The following is a 17,255-nucleotide window of genomic DNA, read 5'->3' as shown; positions in this document are numbered from 1 at the left end:
TGTCAGTAATTTCAACAGCAGATTTCTGTTGGTAATTGAAGCTCAATATACAAACTTATGGACATAATAGGATTCTATCAGTATTGGGTCTTCACATATACAAGATGAAAGAGGCAAAAATAGGTTCAAGAGGGCCAAAGTCAGAGGGATATACTCAGATGATTTCTTCGCCAAATTGTAAATGTTATGTTTTGAGAGTGGGGGGTTCAAATGAAGAAAGCATATGAGTTTGATTCCCTCTTTTTTTTTTTTTTTTTTCAGTGCAAGAGTGAATCCCAAATCAGGGAGGCTAGCCTGGGGTGAGATAATTCCTTGTTGGTTCTGTGCAAAAATGTATGTAGTGATAATTGAAAATTGGTACAAAAATGAGTTTGAAAATCTACGTGTACTGGGTTCTTACATGATCCGATTATTATTTTTTTTTTGAAGGGCTTCAAATGTGGGTCATATTTATTTCCCCTGCGTATCCCATGATGTTGATGAGAAATTTCCCCTTTGTCAGAGAGGGGTTAACAATGAGATAGTAGTTTATGAACACTGAATATTTGAGTTTGGGAATATTTTAGAGCTAATCTAAAGCCTGAAAAGTTTAAACTGTTAGAGTTTATGGTCTCAATTTAGGAAATAAAGAGCAACTAAAAAGATTCCATTCACAATGTTTAATTTTATTTATTCTTGTTTGCTATATGGAGTTAATTCATCCCTACGAATTTTTAAAAATAATCCATGGCAATGGAGATAAATAATAGAAAATGAAGAACTGAGAACTCATTGATGGCGTCAACCTTGAGGCCCAGTAGCTGGTCAGAGGGCAGAGTCAATGATTCCGAAAAATTAGTGTTTGGGTCCCACATAATAAAAGTAATTTGCATACTACTGAACTTTAACAATAGCACTCGGGAGAGAGACTTTTTATTCACAAATAAAAGTCTTGCTTTCTTGGTCTGATTTTGGGGCCCCAGCAATAGAACCAGGATCTGTCTTTGATGCATGAACTGGCTTGCTTTTTTGGAACCTCTTCCCTATGGAGGATGCAGGGAGGAGCTTGGTCCTGCCTCAACTTGATATGCCATGCTTTGTTGACTCCCTTAAGCTTTCTGAGGAGTAGATTGGGAGTGGGGGAGATGTAGAAAGGATGAGAGGCAAGGGAATGAAGGAGAGGAGGGAGGGAAAACTGTAGTTAGTATTTAAAGTAAATAAATACATTTAATTAAAAAGGTAAAGTCAGAAAAGTCTTGCTTTCTTTAAATGCTATAAAATCTTTTCAAGAGGGTTACCATATAACACAGTTGTTTTCACAATTCCTATTGTCCCAAATACATAAAATTTTCCCATTTCACATAATAGTGTGCAAATAATGGAATGTAGTAAGGGCTAGTTGGTACACACTTAACTTTTCTGTGTACTGACTTAACACTCCCTTATTTCAACATTATGCCAGAATAATCACAACTCACTTAACTTTCCAATGCTATAAAGATAACATGGCATTAAAATAAAATTAGTCACATCCTAGCCTTATTTATGTTACTTTTTAAATGCTAATAGAAAAATTCAGTCTCGTTAAAGCACAAACTTGTAGATTTTCTACATGTAACTTAATACTGACAACATACCCCTCATTGCAGGTATAAACAACCTTTGCACCAAACTCAAACCCAGTTCCAATTGCCAGCCTGAAGGACCCAAAGGGTGTATCTCCAGGATGCCCACATGGCCTTTCTAAAATTAAAAAAGAAAGAAAGAAAGAAAATATTCAGTATTAGAATACAGTCTATGGAACACACCTCATGTAGTGTAGGAGTCAGGGGAGCACATTTGGATATCATTGAATAAAAAGGCAAACTAAAAACAGCAAAGAACATTTTATAGTTGAAGCTACGTGTCTACTTCCATTTTTAATTTTGTAGGCTCACTACATTTTAAAATGATTTTTAATATATATATATATATATTAGTTATGGTGGTGATACAATATTATAGTGTTACAGCATAAATCATTTATTACATCAAAGCGAGAAGTTATCTGAAGATTCTCAAACATGAAGTACTTACTCTGACAGATCCTGGATGGGTTAGAAGCCACCCATTCTCCACGCCTGCATATTTTAGTAATACTCCCAAGTGTTCGGTATCCAGGGCGGCATTTGTAGGTGGCCTGAGTGCCTTCTGGATACGGTTGGTCAGGCCAAGACCCTGACAGAATTTCTGTATTTTCTTTTGGAGGAGGACCTTTACAATCTACAATAAAAACACACTAATATTTGAAGTACTTCTTTACATAGACATAATAACCTTTACAATGTCTTTTCTTTAATGGTATTGTAAACAAAGGCAACATTTAAATGCTCACCATTTTTGGGGAAACGGAAGCTTGGAGGCTCACAGAGACTGAACCAACAGATGGGGAATCCTACATGGGTCTGACCTAGGCCTTCTGCATATGCTATGGTTGTGTAGCTTGGTGTTCTTGTTAAAACCCTAACAGAAGGAGTTGGGGGAACCTCTGACTCCTTTGCCTGTGCTTAGGACCCTTTATCCTCCTACTGAGAAGCCTTTTCCAGCCCTGGTATGAGCGTTTGTGTTTAGACTTAAAAATGGAGGAGAGCTTTGTATGTATCATGAAGGCACAGACAGGGTGTGAAGCAATCAAAAATAAACATAATTATAACTTTGAAGACAACTGGTTCCATTCGGAAGAGACTAACGGGGATCTCCTGGGGTGCTGGGAATTCTCTGTTTCTTGGTGGGAATGGATAGTAATCACTAATATGCTGTGTTCATAGTTTATTCCTTAGTGTGAATTACATAATGCATATACAGAAAATTAACAAAAATAGTATGTGTTCTATACTCCCTTAACTTTCCCATAGATTAACTAAAGGTAGTGTATGAAATGAATGGACAGAAAATTAGTACGTTTGTGCCTCTTGGTTGTATTCATTCATTTTCATTTTCTCTTTACTCAAGGGCATGGGTATTTATTTAAACATTGAGTAACTTTCCCAAGGCACCAGAAAGTGGCAGAATTGAAACTGAGCTTAAGTTTGGCCGACATGGGAGCTCATGGATTTTAACTGCTCATCCCTTATGGTCTGGGACTGGGAAGTAAATTAGAGGTGCTGGGCTTTCTTCTTGTGTTTTGTAGGAGAAATACATTGCTTACCTACCGAGGGGCATCCTACCTAGAACTTGTTTCTATGAGACGTCATTATATAACATGTTGTGATATTAAAAAAAAAAATACTCCTTTGAGTATTTTCCTAAATTTTAGAACATTTGTCTTAGTGAAAGCGATACATTAGTTTTTCACTGTGTCAGTACTTAAGCTTTTGTACACTAGATGGCGCGAATACTCCACCACAGCCCCAGCCAAAGTGAAGCAAAACAAAAAACCCTGGGTTCTTCAAAATGCAAAGCTCTCTGAAAACGAAGAATCCCTGTGCTTTCAGAGGCTGCTTAGTCCGCTCCCTGCAAACGTATGTGTTGCTGTTGTTTTTGTTTATATTCTCAGCATAGTATGTACAAGTAACTCGCATTATAGCTGTAAACAGTTTAACCCTTCGCCATGTTTCTACAGTAAGGGTTAAGGCTGTCCAGAGAGGGTGACAAACAGCAGGATCCCTTAAGCTCCACGGAAATATTTTCTCAGAGTTCTAACTAGACTGTAAGAAGTTCTTTTGACTCACATAGTCAATCTGTCAAAGTGAATGTACGACGACACATTTGCTTGAAATAGATGGGAAGTTGTTAGCAAAACGGGGGCAGGTGTTACAAAACAGGGAGCGTGGCAATCCTTTCAAAAGAATAATAAAAAAATAAATAAAGTTTTCAGAGAGATGACTCATCTTAAAACCTCTGAAGAGGGGCAAGCCTCATGCTTCCAGCTACCGGTGAGTGAGTGAACGCAACTTCTTATACCTACTTATTTACTCGGATTCTGACAAATAAAGCCTAGTCCCACGTGTTTGCAGTAACATAATTGACAGGTGTTTTCTGAAATCGCCTGTGTTGATTTTCTGTTTACTTGGCTGTATTTGCCAGTTGCAATTTTTTTTTTTTGTCGGAAAAAGAATTATTGTGTACAGGTTGTACTATCTGAAAACGGGGGTAATGGTATAATTTTTGAAAGTGAAAAAAGCAAACATGATTTTTTAGTAACCATGGTTCACCAGCTTCTTCATATTCATATTTTAAAGAGCTAGTATTGACACACAAAACAGATATGATTCCTTTTTTTTCCGATGCCAATATGTCTCTTAATTACTATTTGAAATGCTCTTGCAAAAATGAGATAATCCTTAACGAATTTGCATATCTTGTGAAACATATTACTTGTACCCACATTTTTGGTAGATTAAAGTCAGAGATAGCCTTTTCGTTCATTTACTACAGCTTCTAAAAGGATTTTAGAGACGAGGAGGAAGTATCATTTTAAAAATATTACCTCTTAACAGATGGTAGAATATACTATTATTGAAAACTATAAGTTCCTTAGAAAAAATAAAGCACATGAATAAAATGGAAATACCAAAGTAGATATTTCCATTAAATTTCCATTCTGCCTTCTTATTGATATAAATGAATATTAATTTTATGCACATATGTGAGCTAAGTAGTTTTTTTGTTAATTAAACATATTCAGAGTAATTTACAAGTAGTTCAAGAATATAGAATTTATAGTTTTTTGAACGAAGAAATAAATCATCAGTTGCAATAAAGTACTTTAAAAAACAAACTACAAAAATCTCAGGTTCAAATGACACAGCAAATATTTGAAAAGAAGTAAGTTTCTTCTTACAAAATATACAGGGACAGTTGCGCTGTTTATTCGTAAACATGTTAACCCTGAGGGAAACACAGATCAGTAAGGACCGCCGTGGTGTGGCAACCTTGAAGAAATCGGTAGGAGCAGCTGGCATTTGTGTGGTTGTGAGGAGGTGGCTTGAAATCCAGTCAGCTCTTCTCAAACGGGCACTGCTTGGACTGCAATCTCCTAACACCAAGTATGGTTGGTTCCAGGCACAATGTTGTCTTTTTAAAATACACTGCTAGTATATATTGAATGCTTTTTCCTTGGGCTTAAATGGCTGCCTCTAAAAGCCACTTTAGCTGCAGGACGGAGTAAATAAACCCTAGAAGTTAGGGAGCACCAATGCTGAGTGTTAGTTACCAGTAGGGCCCTGAGGAAGCCCTGCCCATAATTCCTGTAGAAGTTAAGGTGACTTTTCTTGAATGAGTGGAAATGTGCTCCGGTTTCACAGAACCTCTTTATTCCTGGCTGTATGATGTCTCCCCAAACATTAACCTCCTCCTCTTTGCCATTCAACTCCTATGCGGAGTTCAAAACCTGCCTCCATGAGGCTTCGTGCCTGTAATCTCAGTATGTTGGAGTTGGGCTGCTCAGTCTGACTCTGTTTCAGAGAGACAACATGAAACTAAAACAGCAAAAACATCTCAGCCAAATATCATCCTCTCCCTCTCCTGACCCATTCTAATAATTTTTTTTTTTAATTTCCACTTTTAAATTAGCATACAAAGAATTGTGTTTTATTATCCTGTCCAACCGCCACCCCCCACACCTCCCGAGACAGGGATTTTTCCGTGTAGACCTAGCTATCTGGAACTGACTTTGTAGACCAGGCTGACCTTGAACTCACAGAGATCCACCTGCTTCTGCCTCCTAGTACTGGGATTAAAGGCGTGCACCGTCCTCACCTGCCTCCCCACCCCCTCCCTGCGCTTTTCAAAATAGTTTTGTTTTATTCTCTCTACTCCTCCTCCTTGCCCTGCCTTGTGCTCATCTACCCCAGCGGTTTTTCAGCTTCCACATCACCTGCTCTGTCACGCCTTCCTTCCTCCGCCACACTTTTCCCATTTCTAGTCACATGCCCTCCGCAGAGTTCACACCCCCATGTGTACATACATGTAAATGTAAAGTATATCAAACAAATAAACATTAAGCATTAAAAACTAGGGTACAACTATAAAAGGGAACAAACATCTGGATGCATCCATTTTCTTATTAATTTCATAATTATGACTATAATTAATGTGACATTAATATGAATATAATTAATATGAATAGAATTCCATCTTGCATACACAGCACACCTTTCCAACTTTCGGTTTTCTTCTTTAGCGACTTTATGGTTTAAAAGACAAGCTACAATATTTGAGTAGTTCTTTTCCTGTCCAATAAATGACTGCCTTTTGGAAAGTATGGTTATATTGCCCAGTACTTAGAAGTCATTGAAAAGTGACCCTGAATGAAAGAAAGCATGAACACGAGCAGAACTGTAGAAGCATTTCCAGGACATACCTCCATGTAGTCAAAGTGCACAGTTGTCGCTGACAGTGACAAATGGGAAACTTAAAAGACAAGATTTGGCTTGGAGTGGTGGTGCACGCCTTTAATCCCAGCACTCAGGGAGTCAGAGGCAGGCGGATCTCTGTGAGTTTGAGACCAGCCTTCCTGGTCTACAGAGCAAGTTCCAGGACTGGCTCCAAAGTTACCCAGAAAAATCCTGTCTAGGAAAACAAAAACAAAATAACCAACAACAAAAGACATGATTTGGAAGAAAGAAAAAAGAACCAGGGAATCACTGTCTGGCGAACTTGAAGCTATTGCACGCACTGACAACTCTCCCAAACCCCTTTGTTCATCTGTCTGTGTCCCAAGTGTGAGTCCATGTTGCAGCTTTTGAAGTCAGGATTCTGTTGCTTTTAACTCATAGTGTAAACAGTTCTTAGGAACCTTTGAAAGGGCTTTTCTATAATCATCCTCTACCGGATTTCCATTCAGCACCTTTTGTGAGAAACCAAGCTTTCTAAGTTAAGAAGTCCAAACAAAAGTGCCCTTAAATCCTTGTGTTCTTTCCGCTGTTTCGTGGTAAGGATGTTATTTTCTGTTTAGCTACCTGACTTTCTCCAAACCATTTCTCCCTTTAATTTTAACCAGAATGTGACAGTTTTCTCCCTGATGGGTAAGGTGTCCATCAGTCAACTAACCAAACACCCATCTCCTCAAATGAGGAAAAGTGTGCTCAGGAGGCAAGTGGTAAAGACTGACTGACAGAGACAACAAACAAAACCGGAATCATCTGGAGGGAGAGGGAGGGTTCAAAACTGAGCAATCTAAGGCCAAAGAGGAAGACTATTTACCATGTGGAAGTTTCCACCTTAGAATAATTCCAGTTTGCGGCGCTCAGGCGTTGTGGTTTAAAGTTGCATTCAGGTAAACGGCAGGCACATTTCTAGACGATGACTGTGCTGAAAATCAAGCCAGGTTTGCCTCCACAATCCACCCTCCACCCCACCCCGCCTGTGAGTGAGTAACTTCTCCAGCCTTTGACACCTACCACAGCATTTCACACTGAAATGCTTCCTGTCTCGGAATGACTTTGTTCTGGTGCCCCTTACCACAGCCCCATTCTACCCTCTGCCGGTGAACTTTCACAGGAAGTTACACAGAATAGCGCCAAACTTCACCATGTTGTCCCTTCCGCGTAAATTACAGGCTGGTTGGGTTTGTGGCGCTAAAAGCATGCCAAGTATTTTAAGAGTGGTAGAAAAGACGAGTGGGTGGATTACTGCACAGCGCCGAATAACACCCTTCAGGGAAATGCAATACTGTGCCCGAAAACGTGTGTAGTTTGGGGGGTGGGGGATACTTGTCCCACTGGAATTCAAACCTAATTTGGATAACCAACTAGTATTGCCCAGTTTTCTAGTTTATATAAAGATCTATAAAATTCAAATGCTCTATTAGGGTGGACTTGAGAAGAAGCAGAAGACGGTATAACTGGATATCTGGACCCTGGGGCCTGGGTGACTACCACTTGTGAGATGAGTATATGTGTAGACTATGTGCACGTGGAATCTTATCACATGGGGCACATGCTTTCCTGGCCTCATCTCTGCAGACACTTCTGAAATTTCTGAACTCAAGGGAGAATGTCTGTGCTGTCTTCTCTGCCACAATCCTGATTCTTTAGCCCAGCTACGTGTCCTGGTGTGTGGGGGGTAATGTGGGAGTGTCTCTCTCTCTCTCTCTCTCTCGTGTGTGTGTGTGTGTGTGTGTGTGTGTGTGTGTGTGTGTGTGCATAACTTCAATGGCTTGTGTTGAAAGGACCACTCCTTCGCTCCAACTCTGAGATTCCAGAAGGAAGCGACGGCAGTAGGTCTTCTGTTGTTTAAGTAATTATGAAGTGCCAGCTTTGCAAGCAGAAGGGGACTATTCAATTTGCAACTGGTGTTTGGGTCATATTTGTGAATTCTTTCCCTTTTGCTCCAAACAATGAGGGTGAACAAATGCCAAGGATGGATGATTTCTGAGTTTTTAAGGTGTCTTCTGGCTTTGAAAAGATGGTGATACTCCTAGTCGAGACTCCAGCAATGAACTAACCATCCTCTATAATTTTAAGTAAAAGAAATGTTTATAGGGCACATGCCTGTAAGCCCTGGCTTAGCCTAAGGCAGGTTTACAGGCCTTTGATGTGATAAAGGGACATGAAGGCAAGATGCCAAGGTTGGTCTCACGCGTAAACTAAACCATGGTAAATCGTGTGCAGACGACCTGCACAAGAGGCTCTTGATTCGGAATTCCTGTTCTTGGGAGGCTAAGGCTGACCAGGAGTTCAAGGCGAGCTTGGGCCATAGGTGAGACTGTCTCAATTATTTCGGAGACAGAAAGCACGGGCGTGGCAGACCTCTGTTCATACAATTCTGCGTGCAGTGATGCATACTCAGAGATACATGTAACACCTTCTTTCAGCTTTTCATTGAGTCACTTGGCACATGCCAAGTGTTGCTATTCAGTATGACCAGGTCTAGAGGAATAGAGGAGGATGTGCTTTTCAGTTAGGATGTGTCAAACCCTACACTTGAAGATGCCTTCACCTTCTCCATATAAATTTTCCCTCTTAAGGAAATGCAGAAAGTCATTTGACTCCTTGACATTATGTCATCGCATTTTAAATAAAAACATAACTAACTTTTCCTTTAGCTCCCCAAAGAGTAGCTATTATAAATTCATAATTAATATATATAACACCAAGCTTTCCACACCAGAGTCAAACTAAGCTTGAAAACATCTCATACTTAAAACAACACAGTATAGAATTAAATTAACTCTCCATTCTATGATTAAAATCTCTAAGCCTGATAGGACACCTTCGCGCTTTCAGCCTCCAGGGTTAAAGAACACTCATCTCCCCAGAAAGCACACAGCAGTTATTTGGTTGTGTTTCAACACAGGTTTAATAGGTTTGTTTCAGCAACTTTGGGCTGCGACCTAATTTCACACAATATCCAATTGTGAGGGTTAAATGCGTTGCTTGGAAAGCTTGGGTATAATCCATTCCCGGAACTGAAATTACACAGCTTGACTGAGGAACTCTAACGTTACAGTTACAGGTTGTCCTGTAAGTTTGACCCAATTCTAAACAGCTTGTGATTTTGCAAAAAAAAAGCAGCATTTTCTGTTCTTGGCAGTTAAGAGTGTGGACACAGGCAGGCACTGTATACGAAGGTATTAGGAAACCCTTGACTTGTGGAAAAAGAAAGACAAAAAGGAAGCTGGGTCCATAGTTCTTCCTATTTAAAATTTTTTTTTTCGTTAAAGTTGTTTTTTTGTTTTGTTGTGGTGGTTGTTGTTCAATATGCATCTGCCATGCTTGCATGTGGGAAGGGAAACATGGTCTGCAGGAGGTGTTTTCCTTCCTTTCATCTGGTAGGTTCCACGGATTGAACTCAAGTAGCCAGATCCTGTGGCAAGCAAATTCATTAACGTATTCAGCCTACATGCTGCCCCAGTTAACATTGGTTCTGGATGGATGTTGGTCTCTATCAGGGCAGGAAAGATTTATGAAACGCTTGCAGTTTCTTCCTGGCTTAGGAGAGTCTATTATGATAGCATTTCACAACCATCTGGTTTTTTTTTTTTTTTTTTTTTGTTGTTGTTTTGTTTTGTTTTGTTTTTTAAATCAGCCCAGTAGCCAGTGTCTGATGTGGGGAATAGAGGAATAGAGACAGAGGCAAATATTGAAGTACGTGTGTACCTATTTTAATTGATCCAAGCTATTATGTGTGGTGAAATTCCTGTTAAGCTAATAGGCTGTTGAGACACAGCTGACTAGCCAAGCTAAGAATGAAGAGGGAGGGAGCTCTGTGTCCACTGAAAATCCATGGGACTTCTCACAGCTGTCTCTGCATTACGGGTGCTTTGTGGATGCTGTGAGGTCACTCTACATAATGATTTAAATACCAAACTCCAGCTCTGGCTCTTACTACGAAGCTCTCTAAACAGTAGAGTATACAGTACAACTGCCCAACTCATCAGCATGGGTTTGCATACAGACTGATGAAAATTCAAATCCAACAATAACAAGAAAGCCAGCTGGGAACCATGGTATATAGGTGACGATTTAGAACTGTTAACACTAAATTATCATGTAACCTTCATGTCACTTCCTTTTAATACTGAAATTCTACTTTCTAATTATATAAACAGCTTAGTTTCAATTGTATCATTTCTTAGGATTTAAAAATAAGGTAGAAGTAAAATAGATATTTATATGTAATCTCCCAGCTAGCAGTATGAAAGGAGAACATTAAAAAAAAAAAATAGACAAAAGCATTCATTAACATGACATAAGAAAAGATTGAGTTATATTTAATAGTATCAACACTGCTTTAGAACTCTTGGCCAATATAATCACATTTCATTTTACTAATACATATTTCCATAAGGAAATGACTGCCTCGGTCTGCAAGTGTCTGAATATTAAGACTTACGAGCTAAAGTTCAAAGAATAATATTAGAAAATATAATTGATATAAGTTCACTGGTCCTAAAAGTGTCAAACTCACTGAAATATTCTTTAGGACTTTACTAAAAGACCCAAATGAGAAACTGTATCTGTCTTTCTCATCTGGATTGGTAAGTACCCAGTTAAAGACTGTTTGCTAATATTCTCCACTGAGTAGAGGCTACAGCAAATTGCCAAGAGTTGGCTAAGTGAAATGTCTGGGAAAATGATTAACGGGTGTTATTCACTTGGTATTACAAATGCTAAGTCAGGCACGACAGTCAATCCATCATGTAACCTCAGCACACTGGGGTTTTGGGGTGGGGGGCTGATACAGGAAGGCTACAGGGAGTTCAAGGACTAACTACACTATAGTGACACCCTATTTAAAAAACAAAACAGAACTTAATTGAATGCCCATTCACCTATCATGAACTAGGAAAGAAAACCCCTTCATTGGATAAAGTGAACAGACTTGGTATAATTTAACTGAATGATAGAGTCAGAACTCCCGATACTGACATTGGACAAGAGCTCCAACACTCACATTTCCCAGACCATAAATGGCTTTCATTAGCTACATGCTCCATACATATTCGCAGAAAAAAAAAAAAAGAAACCAAATAAATGGGATCTTAAATTTTATATGCAGGTTATGTGCCAAATTTTATAATTGTTTTATTCTCATACATGCAGTTTTTAACGTACGAAACTTTTTAAAACCGTGGCACTATCAGCTGTAAGTGATGTTTTTAGGAAGTGTTATAATTATGCCTGAAATAATTCCAGTCACTAAAAAACTTGTAAAAGCTTTCATAAGGTATTTACATATTCCTTACTAGTTATCCATGAAGTATTTCAGGGACACTCATGAGAAGTGGGGGAGGGTAAAGACTATGAGTTAAATGACTATACCGAATTATGAATTGCAGAAACACGTTTAAATCACCGTCTTGAGTTTTGCAGCGGGACGCACCATCAGTTATAGCAGCCAAATGAAATGCCTTCCGTTTTTAAACTTAGCTCCCTCCCCAAAAGCCATTAAGCTACAGACCAGTAATTCCTTCCCATTTCCTAGACTCCCTTTGAATGGTCACCCTGAGAAATACTATCTGCAAATGTTTTGTAAGGCGCCACAGCCAGGAGGGAGAAAGACGATCTGTTTTAAGCTTACCTTCTGCTACACAAACAGTCCATAATATAAGCCAAATGAGTCTTGCTGATAGTCTCATGGCGAGAGTCTTTCTGGGACGCAGAGAAATACAGCACCATCCAGTTCTTTTCTGCTAAGAACTGTGGTTACTGTAGGGAAAGTCTCTCCCCAAAGGGGAGCTGGAAGTTGGTTTAGGAAATCAGGATCTCTAGATGCTCCGCCTCCATCCCCACCCCCACCCCCCAGCAACTTCTGCAAAGCAAACTAAAAGCACTGACCACAAGTCTATCTAGCAGCAGCGTGGGCGTTTGATCCCAGCATTTAGTGCACCCTGACAGTGACCGGCTGGATTGTTCTTGTAAATGCCTGCTTGTTTTCCTTGGAAACAAGTTCAGGTTTCTCGGAATGTGAGAAGCCAGGGCTGGTGATCGCCTCTGGATTTCATAACCACACAACAGAAAGCAACGAAGGCTCTTAAAAAAAAAAAAAAAAAAAAAAAAAAAAAATCAGTTAGCAGACTTAAGTGAGACAGTCTTTTCAGGACCCACACCCAGGCACTGTCAGGAAACTTTGTTGAGATCGTCAAGCTGAGAGACTGCAACGAGGAGACTACTGCTTTCCTAAATCCATGAAATCAGCCTTCCAAGGAAGTCTTCTTATATATCTGAGGTAGCTGGCCCGTGTTTCCTTGGATATAAATGAAATAACTCAAAAAAATCCAAACACTTGAATTGCTACTTTTCCAGCCTCTCATTGAGGTATCTTATAAGTAACTAATATAGAGGCATGGAACACGCCTGCGGCATGCAGAACCCTGGGAGATAGGTACTCAACGCCCAACCTGTTAAATAAACTTGGGACGCCTGTCTTCATTTCTATCCGCTGTGCTCTCCAGTTTCTCCCCCACCCCACTGCCAGTGTCTCCAAGAACATGGTCAGTATCGGTCTGCCCTTAGTGTGAGCGCAGAAGGAGCAACTTACTCCTTTGTTCACTTAGAGTCCTTCACTAAGGACTTTATTTGCGATATCACTTTGCAGGACATGGCTCCTGGTAAGTTTTTCTGTCCTGTGTGTTGTTCAATTTGAATATTGCACAGTTTGGAGTTATCCCTGTGTGTGTTAATGATGGAAGTAATACAGACATAGCGTCACAATGGTAGTCTGCAAGGAGTTTGGTAAGACGTTGCTGTCCCAGTCATGAATGGACCAAGCACAGTCATTTAACCACATCGTTAAGACCGTAAGAACCTGCAAGACTAAGATGCTAAACGCAAGGCTCTAATACCGCCAAATCATACACTGAATCTACACAGATAGGAGATTTCAGACAGTTTGCTAAATGTGTATTGATGCAACTGCCAATAACTACTGGAGTAGTTGCTTGCCTTGTGGCTGTGACAAGACACCTTACCAGGGCAACTGAAGGAAGCTGACTCACACTTCTCTTAGACACAGCCTGTCATGTAGGGGAAAAGACAGTCACAGGGACAGGAGCAGGTGACCCCATGGCGACCACAGTCCTGTTGCAGAGAGCACTAAGGACTGTTTGCTCTCCTCACTTTCTTTTCCTTCAGTCTGGAACCCCTCCCCGTGAGAGATCCTGCCCTGAGAACAGTTTGCAAGACCTCAATTCAGAATGCCTAATGCTAACCACCTCACAAGAGCTAGTTTACCACCCTGAATGTTGTTCATTTTATTCCAAACAATTGGACAGAGTTTGTTTTAAACTTTGACAATACTAAAAATTACAAATCTTGGGTGGCGAGAACTCCTGATGACTTTTCTAATACTTTGCTAACAAGTAACAAATTTTTATCAAATATGCAGAAGACGTATTTTTTCTTTCTTATTTCTAGTAAAGCTATTACAAAATTGAGGCTTATAACAAAATAAAAGTGTACACTAAAATATGCACAGGTACAACTAAATATATATAAATATATATGTACAACTGAAAATATAAAAAATTAAAAGTATCAGGTCTTATTGTGTAAATAATATGCATATTGTATTAGTTTTTAAGTTTTACTCATCATTTTTTGCATGTTCAAATCTATTTCACTTTATTATTATCCAAGTAGCTTTGAAAAGACAATTGTATAACTCCCATGAAAAATGGCCTGAGGATAACTCTTGCTGGCTCTGGCCAGAGAAATCATGTGTGAGCTTGAACACTTAAAAAGGGACCCAATACCCTCTAGTGAGCTAATCTGGTGTCTGGAGACAGATAAAGGGTCCTGATGGTCTCAGTTGCCAGATTCACACAAAGGTAGGCAAGAGACAACTGTGCTGAAGGCCTTTTCAGTGACGTGGGCAGTTTATATGTACGATTGTTATTTTTATTTTACTCATCAGTTTTGTTTTGTTTGTTTTTCAAGGCAGGGTTTCTTTACCTCAGCTGTCCTGGAACTCACTCTGTAGACCAGGCTGGCCTCCAACTCACAGAGAAACACCTGCCTCTGCTTCATGAGAGCTGCCAGGCTTTACTTATCAATTTTAACTTATAATTTACTTTATAAATTTAACTTATAATTTGTCTTTAATTTTACCTACATACTTACTTTAAATTTTTAATCTTTTAGAATTTCATTGTAATTGAGTGATTCCTATGCCTCTTTTTCCTCCTTCCACATCTTCCCATGTCCTTCTTACCCCTCTGTAATTCTTGACCTTTCCTTCTATAATCATCATATATGTAGATGCATGTGCACAATCACTCTACTGAGTCAAATTAATGTTGCCACATATATATGATGTGTTTAGGGATGAACACTTAAGATTGGGAAATCTGTTGGGGGGGAGGGGGCTGGTCCCTGAAGATAACTAATTCTCCCGGCTATTGACTGGTGGGAGATGTCATTCTGTATATGTTTCTCATACTGGTTAATGAATAAAGCACTGTCAGCCAATAGGAAAGGAAGATAGGAGGGACTAGGAGACAAGGAGGAAATAGGAAGTAGTAAGAAGGAGCCAAGATGGAGAGTCTGGAGAAAGTAGAATGCCGGCCGGCTCCCTGGTAAGAGAAATACATAGATCAGCAGAAATGGGTTAATACTTAAGACAGAGCTATCCGATAAGAAACTAGTACCGGGTCAACAGAATTATATCTAATACAGATTCTCTGTGTGCTAATTGGGGATGGGGCGGCGGCGGGACAAGACTAGGCAGCAGGAGGAAAAACCATACTCCCTACAATCGACTGCCTATAATTCTTCATCTAAGTGTGAGATTTCCCCCAATCCACATTGGCTTTTTGTCTGGTGTCATCTTGAGAAGTTCTTGTGCTGGCAACCATTTGTTAAATTTATAAGTGAACAACCCTGAGTTGTCTAAAAGATACTATCTCAAAACAGGTGTCATGAATCTCCAGCTTCTACAACCTTTCCATACCTCTTAGTGATGTTCCTTGAGACATGGGTGTAGGGGTTGTGTTGTATGTGTAGCAGCCACACTGGAAATCCACAAACATTTACTCTCTGCAGTTTGATTCTGCAAGGGCTTCGATCTGTTACAAAAAGAGAAAGCTTCTTTGTTTTTTAAATATTTTTAGATTTATTTATTTATTATGTATACAATGTTATACCTGCATGTATCCCTGCAGGCCAGAAGAAGGTACCAGATCTCATTATAGATGGCTGTGAGCCACCACGTGATTGCTGGGAATTGAACTCAGGACCTCTGGAAGAATAGATAATGCTCTTCTTAACCTCTGAGTCATCTCTGCAGCCCAAGAAGCTTTTTTGATGATGGGAGAGCTGAACTTCCCTATGGGTATTTAAGGACAAATATTTAGAGTACAGTTGGAAGCTGTATTAATTTGTCAAAATATCAGTAATAGGTTTTCTTCTACGAGCTCTATAGCTGTGGTTTCTTGGGTAGGGTTGCAACAGTTGTGAAGTCCCTCCTATTGATTCAGCTTTAAGTCCAATTAGATTGCTATTGGTTACTCCCATGACATCAGTGGCACTGGTGGACCATTTAGTGATATGTTGCTGATCCTGTTGTTTTGAGTAGCAATTAGTTGGGCGTGCTATGGACAACATATGTACAGTTAGTTAAACATAAATGCACAACAATACCTAAGGACATGTTTTAAAGGGAAAACGTTACATAGAACCAGTATCTCCCAAGAGGGCAGTTTTGCTCTGATCCATGAACTCATGTACATAACAACAACTACAGGTGCTTATTTGTAACTAAATTTAAGTTTAAGTTAAATAAGGAGAGAGTAGATGGTAGCTAACACTCGTGCAACTAGCCCATGAATGAGAATCTGGAGTAGGGAGAGAAAGTAGAAGACTAGACATGAGCAGTAGACTAGGCCAAGCCATGAGACAAGAGAGGGGGCACCAAGGAAGAGAGTCAAGAGAGAAGGAGTCAAGAGGACTAAGAGAGAGAGAGAGAGCCAAGGACCAAGAAAGAGCCGAAAGCCAAGAGCATGCATGGCTGAAATGGTAGGGTTATGAAGGAATGAGTAGCAGGAGGCAGAGAAGCCAATGGGCTGGCGTTTGGGGTAGGGGACAGGGCCAGGAGAGCTGAAAGGAGCCACAGGCACTGAGTGAGCATGGATCCCAGCCTGTGCTCTGGTATTCTGATAGGCACCACGGTTAGCCATTTGTATTAGGTTCTTTTTGGACCTGACATTGAGGTGAGTGGTCGCTGAAAACTATTAGTTTAAAAAGCAAATAAGCAAGGAAAAAAAAAAAACTTACAAAGCAGAGCACAAAGTGAGGCAGTCTGGGATCCATTTCCAAAGGCCAAGTGTGCTGCTTCCAGTGCAGAGAGAGGGAAACTGCAGGGTGGAAACCAAAGCCTAAAATAAAGGCAGTGTCTAGACATTTATAATGTGCTTTTAGCAGAGAGAGAGAGAGAGAGAGAGAGAGAGAGAGAGAGAGAGAGAGAGGAAGGGAGGGAGGAGGGAGAGAGAGAGGAGGGAGGGAGGGAGGGAGGAGGGAGAGAGATATAAAATTGGATGGCACATACTGTCCCTCTGCATGCTGGGGGGAAATGTGGAAATGTGGAAACCAAAGGAGGCAAGAGTTGAGCAACAACTCAAAACCGCGATCTTCAGTGGATGTGTTCTTAAGCAAGTGATAATCAAACTAGACAAAAATCCGGGAGTTCACATACCACATAAATGACGAGGAAATCCTCTCCTTTCAACAAGAAAATCCTCCCTCTTGTCAGACAGTTTTAAAAACATATGCTGATCCAGCAGCTAGGCATCTATGGACACAATGGTTCCTGGTGAATGGCTCATTTTGGGGACTTAGCACAAGTCGAACCTCTGA

General features: G+C 40.0%; 1 protein-coding gene across 2 annotated transcripts in view; it reads right to left on the bottom strand.

Moving 5' to 3' along the window:
* Positions 1-12,126, bottom strand: part of LOC127221289 (complement factor H) — a 47,998-nt gene extending 35,872 nt beyond the window's left edge. For both annotated transcript variants that reach the window (XM_051183175.1, XM_051183176.1), the window contains exons 1-3: positions 11,986-12,126; positions 2,056-2,241; positions 1,617-1,722 (exon numbers count right to left, since the gene is read on the bottom strand). In XM_051183175.1, coding sequence (XP_051039132.1) covers positions 1,617-1,722; positions 2,056-2,241; positions 11,986-12,043 — 350 coding nt within the window. In that variant the 5' untranslated portion in view covers positions 12,044-12,126. The remainder of the gene's footprint in view (positions 1-1,616; positions 1,723-2,055; positions 2,242-11,985) is intronic.
* Positions 12,127-17,255: the final 5,129 nt, after the last annotated feature.

This window comes from Phodopus roborovskii, unplaced genomic scaffold, assembly GCF_943737965.1.
Source record: "Phodopus roborovskii unplaced genomic scaffold, PHOROB, whole genome shotgun sequence".
Lineage (NCBI taxonomy): Eukaryota > Metazoa > Chordata > Mammalia > Rodentia > Cricetidae > Phodopus > Phodopus roborovskii.
This window is presented reverse-complemented; position numbering and strand designations above follow the sequence as displayed.